A 15000-nucleotide genomic window follows, 5' to 3' on the forward strand; every position below is an offset into this window, starting at 1 on the left:
CCCAATCCCCTAGGTATACCTAACTCCCTAGATATCCCCAACTCCCTATGTATACCTAACTCTAACCCTAATCGTAACTCCCTAGGTATCATCATCATCAAATAATTCCCTGAGCTTTACCCAACAATCTTCACTAATATATTTATAAAAACCCTTGAATTATTTCGGAGCTTCCTGTGAGAGTCATCTGTTCTAGGTTATGTCCAGTTGTGTGCAGTTACGTCCAGTTGTAGATCAGTGTGATGATACATGGTAAGGATGGTGATGAGGGTGTTGGGGTTAGGGTATTAGGGTTAGGGTGTTGGGGTTAGGGTGTTGTTGGGGTTAGGGTGTTGTTGGGGTTAGGGTTGTTATTGGGGTTAGCAGTGATGAACAGCACTAGGGTATTAGGGTTAGAGTGGTAGCAGATACTCCACCTGTGTGTGTAGGTGTAGAGGGTGTGTATGTGTGTGTATAGGTGTAGAAGGTGTGTGTGTGTGTGTGTGTAGGTGTAGAGGGCGAGTGTGTGTATGTATGTATAGGTGTAGAGGGTGTGTGTGTATGTGTGTGTGTGGGTGTAGAGGGTGTGTGTATGTGTGTGTGTGTAGGTGTAGAGGGTGTGTGTTTATAGGTGCAGAGGGTGTGTGTGTGTGTGTGTGTGTGTGGGTGTGGGTGTAGAGGGTGTGTGCATGGGTGTGGGTATGTGTGTGTGTGTGTGTATAGGTGTAGAGGGCGTGTATGTGTGTGTGTAAGTTTAGAATGTGTGTGTGTGTGTAGGTGTAGAGGGTGTGTATGTTTGTGTGTGTAGAGGGCATGTATGTGTGTGTATAGGTGTAGAAGGTGTGTGTGTGTGTGTGTGTGCGTGTGTGTGTGTAGGTGTAGAGCAGGGGTGCCCATTACATAGATCGCGAAGGAAGTGTGGATAGATCGCATGACATGACCTGACTTGGTCATCTTATAAGTAGCTCGCAAGCTGAAAACTTGTGGGCACCCCTGGTGTAGAGGGTGTGTGTGTGTGTGTGTGTGTGTGTGTGTGTGTGTGTGTGTGTGTGTGTGTGTGTGTGTGTGTGTTGGGTGTAGAGGGTGTGTGTGTGTGTGTTTGTGTGTGTGTGTTTGAGTGTGTGTGTGTGTGTGTGTGTTTGGGTGTAGAGGGTGTGTGTGTGTGTGTGTTTGGGTGTAGAGGGCATGTGTGTGTGTGTGTGTGTGTTTAAGTGTAGAGGGCATGTGTGTGTGTGTGTGTGTGTGTGTGTGTGTGTGTGTAGGTGTAGAGGGTGTGTGTATGTGTGTGTGTGTGTAGGTGTGTAGGTGTAGAGGGTGTGTGTGTGTAGGTGTAGAGGGCTTGTGTATGTGTGTGTAGATGTAGAGGACGTGTGTGTGTGTGTGTGTGTGTGTGTGTGTGTGTGTGTAGATGTAGAGGGCGTGTGTGTGTGTGTGTGTGTGTGTGTGTGTGTGTGTGTGTGTGTGTGTGTGTGTAGATGTAGAGGGCGTGTGTGTGTGTGTGCGTGCGTGTGTGTGTGTGTGTGTGTGTGTGTGTGTGTGTGTGTGTGTGTGTAGATGTAGAGGGCGTGTGTGTGTGTGTGTGTATGTGGTGTGTGTGTGTATGTGAGTGTGTGTGTGTGTGTGTGTGTGTGTATGTGGTGTGTGCGTGTGTGTGTGTGTGTGTGTGTAGAGGTCATATGTACCTGCTGAGTGGCTGTGTGCAGCTCCGTCAGGGCGTTGACTAGGTTCTTTGCACACTGCTCTAGCTGCTCAGCTGCTGCTGCGTCTGCTATCGTGGGCACAGAGGACTTCGCTGAGGCCGCCATTTTACTACCGGGCTGAGCAGAAGAACCATTAAATAAACCACCAGCACTGATCAGGCAGACGGACCAACACTACGTTCAATCTACTGGCATCTGATGTTACTTTTTAACAGTGTCTTGTGTCTCCATTTCAGATGTTCTCATTAAGCCCTTCAGAGGTTCGTTGTCATGGTCGTACCTGGAGGAAGTTCTGACAGGCCATGATGAGGGTGAGCTGGACATTCGTCTCGTCAGGCTGCGTCCGACTGCTCCGTACCGCCTGGACCAGCTGAGGGATGTGCTCAGCCACTACCTAAAACACACACACACACACACACACCTCAATGAACAACATGTTTATGCACGAGCTGGTTTATACACACATGCTCACACGTGCTGGTCACCTTGCAGCTCTGCACCAGCCGCTGGTGGGCAGCCGTGTTCTGGTTGGATGCTTCTGTATTCTGGGCTGCTGCAATAGTCTGTGTGGCAGCAGTGGCAGCCTGTCTGGAAGCATTCTGAGGAGAGAGAGACAGTTTGTGAGGAGAGAGAGACAGTGGTGTTGTGAGGAGAGAGAGAGACAGTGGTGTTGTGAGGAGAGACAGACAGTGGTGTTGTGAGGAGAGAGAGAGACAGTGGTGTTGTGAGGAGAGAGAGACAGTAGTGTTGTGAGGAGAGAGAGAGACAGTGGTGTTGTGAGGAGAGACAGACAGTGGTGTTGTGAGGAGAGACAGACAGTGGTGTTGTGACGAGAGAGAGACAGTAGTGTTGTGAGGAGAGAGAGAGAGAGAGACAGTGGTGTTGTGAGGAGAGACAGACAGTGGTGTTGTGAGGAGAGAGAGACAGTAGTGTTGTGAGGAGAGAGAGAGACAGTGGTGTTATGAGGAGAGACAGACATTGGTGTTGTGAGGAGAGACAGACAGTAGTGTTGTGAGGAGAGAGAGAGAGACAGTGGTGTTTTGAGGAGAGACAGACAGTGGTGTTATGAGGAGAGACAGACAGTAGTGTTGTGAGGAGAGACAGACAGTGGTGTTATGAGGAGAGACAGACAGTGGTGTTTTGAGGAGAGACAGACAGTGGTGTTGTGAGGAGAGAGAGAGAGACAGTGGTGTTTTGAGGAGAGACAGACAGTGGTGTTATGAGGAGAGAGAGAGAGACAGTGGTGTTTTGAGGAGAGACAGACAGTGGTGTTTTGAGGAGAGACAGACAGTGGTGTTATGAGGAGAGACAGACAGTAGTGTTGTGAGGAATACATGCTCCTCGGTGTCTGTTATGTCTTATTTATGAACCAGTGAAAAACTTTCAGCTTCACGTCCAGCTACCTCCAGTCTGGAGATCAGATTCTTCTTGGTGGCGTTCTGAGCTGCTGTGCTGGTGGCCACACGCAGACTCTCTGCTGCCTCACGAAGCTTCTGCTGGTGGTCCTCATTGTCTGGACATCCTGCAGCTCCCTACAACACACACACACACACACACACACACACACACACACACTCCATTTATTGACATTAGCCAGGAAAATGCAAAAACATTCATCAGTCAGATATTTACATATAGCCAAGGCAAAGTATTAATTATTTCATGGTAGTGTGTTCGTGTGGCAGTGTAGCAACCTATCATTGTTTCAGTGGCACTGTGTTCATGGCAGTAGTTTCCGTGCAGTGTGAGTGTGTCTCTTGACCTTTGCAGCTTCCACCATGCAGGCTGTGGCGTCGGCTAGAAGTTTGGCTGCAGCGAGCAGTTTTTTCGAGTTGTCCACGTCAACCTCCATCTCTGCATCTGACCTCAATGCATTCACTAGGTCAGAGGTCGCTTGCGCCAGAACCCGTGCCTGCCTCACCATCTCAGCTGACGAAGAGTGAGAAACGTATAGTGTATATAGAGTGTGTGTGTGATAGAAGATAGTTTGACTTCAAAAGTAGCAACACTGTAAGGGCACAAAACCTCAAAAACACAAGTGATGAAAAACTAAAGAGGGAACCAAAATAAATCCACCAATCACAGAACAGAGAGGCAGGTGTCAGCGTCTCTTACCAGCGTCTCCCATTGAGGTGAAGATGCTGTCTGTAACGGTCATGATGGTGTCTGTGGCCTGCTCGTAGCGTCCAGCCGGCTCTGCCTGACCGCTGTAGCTGCGCACATGTGCCAGCAGTTGGGCGAGTGCCTGGCTGACCACGCTAGCAGCTACGCTGACCGCCTGCAGCAGTGCAGGGTCAGGGGACGCACAGAGACACGCCTGCACACAGCTGGCCACAGAGCGCTCCACCAAGCCCACCGCCTCCACCAGCTGCTCCTGACACTCCAGCAAACTCAGGGTGGGGCTCACCACCTGAGTACAGGGGCGAGAAGAACAGGATTATCCACACACACACACACACACACACACGCACGCGCAGACGTACACACACGTACACACATGCGCGCGCGCACACACATGCGCGTGCGCACACACACGCATACACATATGCACACATGCACATACGTGCGCACGCATGCACGCACCTGCACACGCACACACGCGCACACACACACACTCAAAACATACATCCCTCCAAACACAAAACTTAATACACACACTTTCACAAAACACACCCAAATGCACAAACATAATATAAACACACACACACTCACAAAAGATACCCCCAACACACACACACACACACACACACACACACACACACACACACAAACACACAAACACACAAACACACTCACAAAATATACACCCCAACATACAAACTTAATACACACACACACACACACACTCACAAAACATAACCCCCCAAAACACAAACCTAATATACACACAACACAGCCATACACACCTTATACACATACACTGCCTACACACATCCAAACACATCATAAATGCACATACACCCACAATAAATGGCTCACACACACCTATTGCACCGCTACAATCTGTTTTAGTCTGTTTTACTGAAATGTATATGAGTGGTGCAGAGTTCACACTTTACCTTAGCACAGGCCACCAACTGGGAGGTGGAGAGGGCGCACTGGGTCGCCGCGGTGATGATGGTGTTCTGCAGGATGGAATCCTGGGACACCTGGGCCACATTCTTGGCTTTCAGAACCATCAAGGCTGCTGCGTTTGCTACTGCCTTAGCTAGACCCATCAGAACCTCCTGGAGAAAACATCCCAGAACCAACACCCCCAGGGTGCCAGTGATGAGTACGAGTGTGTCTCACACACACACACACACACACACACACACACACACACACACACACACACACACACACACACACACACACACACAGACACATACAGACACACACACTGTAAAGCAGAAAATAATTTGTACCTGGAACCGTTCATCCGTGTCATTCTCTCCAATCTGTCTCAGCAGGTCTCCACTGGCCTGACCAATATTACCAGCTGCAGTCAGCACTGTCTGCCGAGGCTGTAAACAAACAAACAAACAAATACAAAATACATTCATGTGCACACACAAACACGCACACACACACACAAACACGCACACACACACACACACACACACACACACGCACAAAAACACACCCACACGAACCCGCACACAAACACACACATATGAACACACACACATGAACACGTACGCGCACACACACACACACATACACACACACACGCACACAAACACGCACACAAACACGCACACAAACCCACGCACGAACCCACACACACACGAACACACACGAACACACACACAAACACACACACTTCACCTGTCCTGAGGCAGGCTCCACAGCTTTGAGCAGGTCCGACACAGCTCCCGTCAACGTCCTAGCGGCTCGCAGCAGGTCCTGCCCACTGCCGACCTCATCCTCCATCAGGCCTGCAAGAAGCTTCACCCCCCGGGACATCTCCGTCAGGTTGGAGGAGATGGTGGTGATGGCACAGCCCACTGCTGTATAATCAGTGTCTGATGGTTCTCCTACATAGCACAGATAAGCACCACAACCTCGCTTTGGTCCTGTATGGAAGTCCTTCAGAGCCACTTTACCAGAGACCATCATTAGTGCCAAACAAGGACAGCTTGGTAACTACTGACAATACAGTTTAGCTCAAGACTAAGCCTTCCCCAGCCTAGGAATTATACTATCTATGTCATAAATCATGATAACGAGCAAGATGTAGGAAAGAAGTTACAATATTTTGAATGAAATCTTATCCTAGACATTACAAAAAAATATATTTTTTATGTGAAATGTGCCTTATTATTGTGATTTTTCACCGCAATTGAAATTTGTCCTCCGCATTTACCCATCTGTGCAGTTATAACACACACACACTAGTGATTACTAGGGGGCTGTGGTGCACACATGCCCAGAGCGGTGGGCAGCCCTAGCCCGGCGCCCGGGGAGCAGTTGGGGTTAGGTGTCTTGCTCAAGGGCACCTCAGTCATGGCCTCAGGTCTGGGAATCGAACCCACAACCCTCTGGTCACAAGATCAGTTCCCTACCACAGGACCATGACTGCCTCCAAACAAGGCTAATAAGTCAAGAATAAGCTTTTTAGCATAATACAATTTACACAAGCAAATTAGCATAATCTTAACCTAATGACTTTTTCAGTGGTAATAGCTTTCCTGGGTAAATGATTTCTCCAGTGTGTATTAGCATAACATACTGAACATCTCACCTGCTGTCAGATTAACCACAGAGGCAGTGCCAGCAGTAATGGCACCAACGTGAGAGTGGATCTCATGTTTTGATTCATCAACCTTGTTCTGGATCCACACTTTAGAGGTCTGACAATTAAAACAAAGAGAAGGCATAATGAAATAAAAAAGGCCACACTAGCTAGGAATGAACCCCAACCCTAAACACAACCCCAACCCTAAAAAACATCCCCAACCCCAACGCTAAACTCAACCCAAACCCCAACCCTATACACAACTCCAATTCTAAACACAACTCCAATCCTAAACATAACCCCAACCCTAAAAAACATCCCCAACCCCAAACCTAAACAGAACCCCAACCCTAAAAACATTCCCAACCCTAACCCTAAACACAACCCAAACCCCAACCCTAAACACAACTCCAATCTACAGAAACTCAGTAGATTTTATATCCACGATATTCATGTTATAAAATATAAAAAATGTTATAAAATGTGATAGTTATAATATGTAATAGTTATAAGGTGTGATGGTTATAAGGTGTAATGGTTATACGGTGTAATAGTTAAAGGTGTAACAGTTATAAGGTGTAACAGTTACAAGGTGTAATAGTTATAAAGTGTAATGGTTATAAAGTGTAATGGTTATAAGGTGTAATAGTTATAAGGTGTAATGGTTAAAGGTGTAACAGTTATAAGATGTAACAGTTATAAGGTGTAATAGTTACAAGGTGTAATAGTTACAAGGTGTAATAGCTATAAGATGTAATAGTTACAAGGTGTAATAGTTACAAGGTGTAATAGCTATAAGATGTAATAGTTACAAGGTGTAATAGTTATAAGGTGTGACGGTTATAAGGTGTAATGGTTATACGGTGTAATAGTGAAAGGTGTAACAGTTACAAGGTGTAATAGTTATAAAGTGTAATGGTTATAAAGTGTAATGGTTATAAGGTGTAATAGTTATAAGGTGTAATGGTTAAAGGTGTAACAGTTATAAGGTGTAATAGTTACAAGGTGTAATAGTTACAAGGTGTAATAGCTATAAGATGTAATAGTTACAAGGTGTAATAGTTACAAGGTGTAATAGCTATAAGATGTAATAGTTACAAGGTGTAATAGTTATAAGGTGTGACGGTTATAAGGTGTAATGGTTATACGGTGTAATAGTTAAAGGTGTAACAGTTATAAGGTGTAACAGTTACAAGGTGTAATAGTTATAAAGTGTAATGGTTATAAAGTGTAATGGTTATAAGGTGTAATAGTTATAAGGTGTAATGGTTAAAGGTGTAACAGTTATAAGATGTAACAGTTATAAGGTGTAATAGTTACAAGGTGTAACAGTTACAAGGTGTAATAGCTATAAGATGTAATAGTTACAAGGTGTAATAGTTACAAGGTGTAATAGCTATAAGATGTAATAGTTACAAGGTGTAATAGTTATAAGGTGTGACGGTTATAAGGTGTAATGGTTATACGGTGTAATAGTGAAAGGTGTAACAGTTACAAAGTGTAATAGTTATAAAGTGTAATGGTTATAAAGTGTAATGGTTATAAGGTGTAATAGTTATAAGGTGTAATGGTTAAAGGTGTAACAGTTATATGGTGTAATAGTTACAAGGTGTAATAGTTACAAGGTGTAATAGCTATAAGATGTAATAGTTACAAGGTGTAATAGTTACAAGGTGTAATAGCTATAAGATGTAATAGTTACAAGGTGTAATAGTTATAAGGTGTGACGGTTATAAGGTGTAATGGTTATACGGTGTAATAGTTAAAGGTGTAACAGTTATAAGGTGTAACAGTTACAAGGTGTAATAGTTATAAAGTGTAATGGTTATAAATTGTAATGGTTATAAGGTGTAATAGTTATAAGGTGTAATGGTTAAAGGTGTAACAGTTATAAGATGTAACAGTTATAAGGTGTAATAGTTACAAGGTGTAATAGTTACAAGGTGTAATAGCTATAAGATGTAATAGCTACAAGGTGTAATAGTTACAAGATGTAATAGTTACAAGGTGTAATAGCTATAAGATGTAATAGTTACAAGGTGTAATAGTTACAAGGTGTAATAGTTACAAGGTGTAATAGCTATAAGATGTAATAGTTACAAGGTGTAATAGTTACAAGGTGTAATAGCTATAAGATGTAATAGTTACAAGGTGTAATAGTTACAAGGTGTAATAGTTATAAAGTGTGATGGTTATAAGGTGTAATAGCTATAAGATGTAATAGGTAATCTCCTGTAGGTGTGTGTGTGTGTGTGTGTGTGTGTGTGTGTGTGTGTGTGTGTGTGTGTGTGTGTGTGTGTGTGTGTGTGTGTGTGTGTGTGTGTGTGTGTGTGTGTGTGTGTGTGTGTTTGTACCCTGTCGTCTCCCAGAGAGTGGAGGTCCTCTGTCTCCTCCAGGTGGATCTGGGCCTGCTGTACTGCTTGCATGCTGGTGGTGATGGTCCCCACTAGAGCCTGCTGGGCTGCACTCTGACACAAACACAGCTGCCCTTTACTCCCTATTCCCATCAGGCCTACGATCTGCATTAAATCAGACCTATAATCTGCATTAATCAGACCTACGATCTGCATTAATCAGACCTACGGTCTGCATTAATCAGACCTATAATCTGCATTAATCAGACCTATAATCTGCATTAATCAGACCTACGATCTGCATTAATCAGATCTATAATCTGCATTAATCAGACCTACGATCTGCATTAATCAGACCTACGATCTGATCTGCATTAATCAGACCTACGATCTGCATTAATCAGACCTACGATCTGCATTAATCAGATCTATAATCTGCATTAATCAGGCCTATGATTTGCATTAATCAGACCTATAATCTGCATTAATCAGGCCTACAATCTGCATTAATCAGACCTATAATCGGCATTAATCAGGCCTACAATCTGCATTAATCAGACCTATAATCTGCATTAATCAGGCCTACGATCTGCATGTCTGGTATTATTTGTCTTCTTTGCCATGTGTTACCAGTGGAGGCATGTGCATGAGATGCATCTGTCCAGTGGTGATTTGTTGCTGTGGAGACGGCATACTGCCCAAGCTCGGAGTCTCCGGGGCAACAGAACTGGAGCGCAGCACACCTGGTAAGGCCACTAAGCCGTACTCTGGCTGTCCAACCCGGTCAGACTGCTGCTGGACAACAGTGGACCTACAGACGGAGGGATAGAGGGAGGGAGAGAGAGAAAGAGAGAGAGAGAGAGAGAGAGAGAGAGAGAGAGAGAGAGAGAGAGAGAGAGAGGGAGGGAGAGAGTGTGTGAGAGTGAGAGAGAGGGAGGGAGAGAGAGAGAGAGAGGGAGGGAGAGAGAAAGTGAGATAGAGGGAGGGAGAGAAATTTGTCCTCCACATTTACCTTTCTGTGTAGTGATAAACACTCCCACTTGGGGGTCATTAAGGGGGCTGTGGTGCACACGTGCCCAGAGTGGTGGGCAGCCCTCGCCCAGGGTCAGAGGAGCATTTGGAATTAGGTTGCTCAAGGGCACCTCAATAACGGTCTCAGGCCTGGGAATCAAACCCATGACCCTCCAGTCATAAGACCAGTTCCCTAACCACCAGACCAGGACTTCCCAAGTTTTACGCTAACTGACATTTGTAGCCAGATGGTTGCACGGAGTTGAAGATTCTTCTTCTAAGTCATGACAGAGCAGCTGAAGTATACATTTCTTCATTTACATGTGGCAATATGTTTCATGAATTTGGTTCATGGACTCTGGACCTCTGGGTTAAAGAGGTAATCATAACATGATCACAGTGTTGTTCAACAGCGATTGACTAGACAGGGGACCTCATTACCCTTTCACAAACATGTGAAAGAACTAGTGCTGTCAATTCCAGGTGCCGCGATTAAAAGTCCTCACCAGGATTTTGCTCAAGCTTGCTAGATTTTCTAATTAGCGATCCAGGTAAAATTAGTGGAATCAACACAATCCAGGAAGCCTGAGCAAAATCCTGGTGAGGACTTTAATCGCGGCTCCTGGAATTGACAGCACTAGAAAGAACACAAAATAGTTTTTTTGTTTGTTTTGTACAGCAGTTTTACATGCTTAAATGTTCAGGATCTTTACTGGTTGGGTTTGATTTTTGGTCATTTTGATAAATAGCCGTCATCTCTGTTATTCTGTTCCCCTGCAGTGCTAAGAGATTTTATTTTCACATTGACTAAATTAATGTTAAATGAAATACTGCCATTACCACTACAAGCTAGACGGATCATACAGCTGTGTGCGCGCGCGTGTGTGTGTGTGTGTGTGTGTGTGTGTGTGTGTGTGTGTGTGTGTGTGTGTGTGTGTGTGCGCGCGAGTGCATACTTCTTTGGACAGACAGATTCCTCCAGCATGGTAGCTTCTTCCTCACTTTCCAAACCAAAGCGGTCTTGACTTTGCTTCTGCAGGAAGGTGGCACCAGCACAAACACATAATTAATTCAGCCCTACATTACAGACCCATACTGACCCAGCCCTACATTACAGACCCATACTGACCCAGATCTACATTACAGACCCATACAGACCCAGCCCTACATTACAGACCCATACTGACCCAGCCCTACATTACAGACCCATACTGACCCAGCCCTACATTACAGACCCATACTGACCCAGATCTACATTACAGACCCATACAGACCCAGCCCTACATTACAGACCCATACTGACCCAGCCCTACATTACAGACCCATACTGACCCAGCCCTACATTACAGACCCATACTGACCCAGCCCTACATTACAGACCCATACTGACACAGTTCGAGATTACAGACCCATACTGACCCAGCCCTACATTACAGACCCATACTGACCCAGCCCTACATTACAGACCCATACTGACCCAGCCCTACATTACAGACCCATACAGACCCAGCCCTACATTACAGACCCATACTGACCCAGCCCTACATTACAGACCCATACAGACACAGTTCGAGATTACAGACCCATACTGACCCAGCCCTACATTACAGACCCATACAGACCCAGCCCTACATTACAGACCCATACAGACCCAGCCCTACATTACAGACCCATACTGACCCAGCCCTACATTACAGACCCATACAGACCCAGCCCTACATTACAGACCCATACTGACCCAGCCCTACATTACAGACCCATACTGACCCAGTTCGAGATTACAGACCCATACTGACCCAGCCCTACATTACAGACCCATACTGACCCAGCCCTACATTACAGACCCATACTGACACAGTTCGAGATTACAGACCCATACAGACCCAGCCCTACATTACAGACCCATACAGACACAGTTCGAGATTACAGACCCATACAGACCCAGCCCTACATTACAGACCCATACTGACCCAGTTCGAGATTACAGACCCATACTGACCCAGCCCTACATTACAGACCCATACTGACCCAGCCCTACATTACAGACCCATACAGACACAGTTCGAGATTACAGACCCATACTGACCCAGCCCTACATTACAGACCCATACAGACACAGTTCGAGATTACAGACCCATACTGACCCAGCCCTACATTACAGACCCATACAGACACAGTTCGAGATTACAGACCCATACAGACCCAGCCCTACATTACAGACCCATACTGACCCAGTTCGAGATTACAGACCCATACTGACCCAGCCCTACATTACAGACCCATACTGACCCAGCCCTACATTACAGACCCATACAGACCCAGCCCTACATTACAGACACATACTGACCCAGCCCTACATTACAGACCCATACTGACCCAGCCCTACATTACAGACCCATACTGACCCAGCCCTACATTACAGACCCATACTGACCCCGCCCTACATTACAGAACCATACAGACACAGTTCGAGATTACAGACCCATACTGACCCAGCCCTACATTACAGACCCATACAGACACAGTTCGAGATTACAGACCCATACTGACCCAGCCCTACATTACAGACCCATACAGACACAGTTCGAGATTACAGACCCATACTGACCCAGCCCTACATTACAGACCCATACAGACACAGTTCGAGATTACAGACCCATACAGACCCAGCCCTACATTACAGACCCATACAGACACAGTTCGAGATTACAGACCCATACTGACCCAGCCCTACATTACAGACCCATACAGACACAGTTCGAGATTACAGACCCATACTGACCCAGCCCTACATTACAGAACCATACAGACACAGTTCGAGATTACAGACCCATACTGACCCAGCCCTACATTACAGACCCATACAGACACAGTTCGAGATTACAGACCCATACTGACCCAGCCCTACATTACAGACCCATACAGACACAGTTCGAGATTACAGACCCATACTGACCCAGCCCTACATTACAGACCCATACAGACACAGTTCGAGATTACAGACCCATACAGACCCAGCCCTACATTACAGACCCATACAGACACAGTTCGAGATTACAGACCCATACAGACCCAGCCCTACATTACAGACCCAGTACTGCATTACAGACAAATCTGGATTCACAAAGTTTTTGCTTTGCTAAAACGTTTGCTAAAACAGGATCATTTCAGATGTTCAGAAGTCTTGGACTAGAGACCACTATAAATAAAGGTTAATCTAGGATCATATTCTTGAACTATATGGATCATATTCTTGAGTTATACATATGTATTGTTGTCTTAAAGGTGTGGCTGAAACCCATCTGCACCTTTTTGAGGATGATGTCTATGTAGCCAGATATCAGTTGAGAGATCTGATCCCCCTCTGTGGTTTGGACAGAATAGTAGCTTTCCTGATACTCTCCAAAATCCTACACACACACACACACACACACACACACACACACACACACACACACACACACACACACACACACACACACACACACACACACACACACAGAAACCAGATTACATTAGTACAGTAGTATGTCCTCTTAGAAATTGACATGGACTCACAGAAAAACACTGAAGGTGGTATTTAATAGGTAGTGTGAAGCAAAGTGAGCTGTCTTGAGGTGTGCATGTGTGTGCGTGCGTGTTTATGCGGGTGTTCGTGTATACATGTGCGTGTGTGTGTGCATGTGTGTGCATGCATTCTTGCCTGTGTGTGCATGTGCTTGCGTGTGAGTGTGCATGTGTGTGCACATGTCGTGTGTGTGTGTGTGTGTGTGTGCGCTTGCGTGTGCGTGCGTGTGTGCATGTGAGCCTGCTTGTGTGCCTGTGTGCGTGCCTGTGCCTGTGCCTGTATGTGTGTGTGTGTGTGCGTGCGTGTGCCTGTGCCTCTGTGTGTGTGTGTGTGTGTGTGTGCGGTCAGTACCAGCGTGAAGCTCCGTGGTGAAGCGGCCCATCTCTTCACCGTGGTCAGCGGCCACTCCTGCAGAACGTCTTTTGCTTTCTCGTCCACACGCATCACCGACTTCTTGGTTACCCCCAACAACCGAGGCACAAGCTTATTCTTACCCCTCACCTTCTCCTGCAACACAAAACCAAACGGTACCACACACAACCAGGGGAGGGCAGTAAGGCGGGGGAGGGCAGTTAGAGGGGGAGGGCAGTAAGGAGGCTGGTAGTAGCCTAGTCTTGAACCCACATGTTACATGTGATAAATGTGTGTGCTGACCACTGGACCAAAGAGTCAGCTGGCTAATACATATAGGGATGTTACAAATTCTGAGACTGCAAAAACTCATACTGACATACTACTGAGACTCACAGACATACTACTGAGACTCACAGACATACTACTGAGACTCACAGATATACTACTGAGATTCAAACTGACATATTACTGAGACTCACTGACATACTACTGAAACCCATATTGACATATTACTGAGACTCACTGACATACTACTGAGACTCAAACTGACATTACTGAGACTCACTGACATACTACTGAGACTCACTGACACTACTGAGACTCACTGACATATTACTGAGACTCACTGACATACTACTGAGACTCACTGACATACTACTGAGACCCACACTGGCATGGTACTGAACCTCATGCTGACATAGTACTGAGATTGATACAGTCATACTACTGAGACTCATACTGACATACTACTGAAACTCAGACATACTACTGAGAATCATGGTGAGTGACATAATACTGAAATCATACTGACATACTACTGAGACTCACCGACATACTACTGAAACTCACACTGACATAGTACTGAGACTCACTCAATCTGCTGAGCGTTTAGTATTGGATGACAGAATTAAAGAGGTTTGGCAGAAGATAACATCCTAACAGGGCATCTAAGGAGGAGATAAAGCATTCACTTTAGTCAGTGTGAGTCTCAGTAGTATGTCTGTGAGTCTCAGTAGAATGTCACATTAAACATTGTGCACATCAGTACAACAGCAAAATAGCCCTGGTGCCTGGACTATATGCATGCAAGAAGAGATGAGAAGAGATGAGGAAAGACAGGATTAGAATCTGTGCCCTTCTCCAGAGTTCTTCTCAGGTGATAAAAGTTTACCGGTACATAAGAACGAAGACTGTCAAGGAGCAGACAAAAAATATGCAAAGCGAAAGTTGGGGAAAATAGACAATGAAACACATTTAGGCACACACACGTACACGCACACGCACACACACACGCACACACACACACACACACAC

At 45.5% G+C, this 15000-nt stretch overlaps 1 protein-coding gene across 7 annotated transcripts in view; it reads right to left on the reverse strand.

Moving 5' to 3' along the window:
• Window positions 1-15000, reverse strand: part of LOC143528250 (talin-2-like) — a 51738-nt gene that overhangs the window by 23837 nt on the left and 12901 nt on the right. For all 7 annotated transcript variants that reach the window (XM_077023888.1, XM_077023885.1, XM_077023886.1 and 4 more), the window contains 15 exons: window positions 13684-13839; window positions 13073-13174; window positions 10721-10797; window positions 9384-9564; window positions 8754-8867; window positions 6406-6514; window positions 5490-5698; window positions 5087-5185; window positions 4739-4906; window positions 3795-4089; window positions 3442-3608; window positions 3083-3211; window positions 2165-2278; window positions 1960-2073; window positions 1662-1796 (listed from right to left, as the gene is read on the reverse strand). In XM_077023888.1, coding sequence (XP_076880003.1) covers window positions 1662-1796; window positions 1960-2073; window positions 2165-2278; window positions 3083-3211; window positions 3442-3608; window positions 3795-4089; window positions 4739-4906; window positions 5087-5185; window positions 5490-5698; window positions 6406-6514; window positions 8754-8867; window positions 9384-9564; window positions 10721-10797; window positions 13073-13174; window positions 13684-13839 — 2169 coding nt within the window. The remainder of the gene's footprint in view (window positions 1-1661; window positions 1797-1959; window positions 2074-2164; window positions 2279-3082; window positions 3212-3441; window positions 3609-3794; window positions 4090-4738; window positions 4907-5086; window positions 5186-5489; window positions 5699-6405; window positions 6515-8753; window positions 8868-9383; window positions 9565-10720; window positions 10798-13072; window positions 13175-13683; window positions 13840-15000) is intronic.

This window comes from Brachyhypopomus gauderio, chromosome 12, assembly GCF_052324685.1.
Source record: "Brachyhypopomus gauderio isolate BG-103 chromosome 12, BGAUD_0.2, whole genome shotgun sequence".
Taxonomy (NCBI): Eukaryota; Metazoa; Chordata; class Actinopteri; order Gymnotiformes; family Hypopomidae; genus Brachyhypopomus; species Brachyhypopomus gauderio.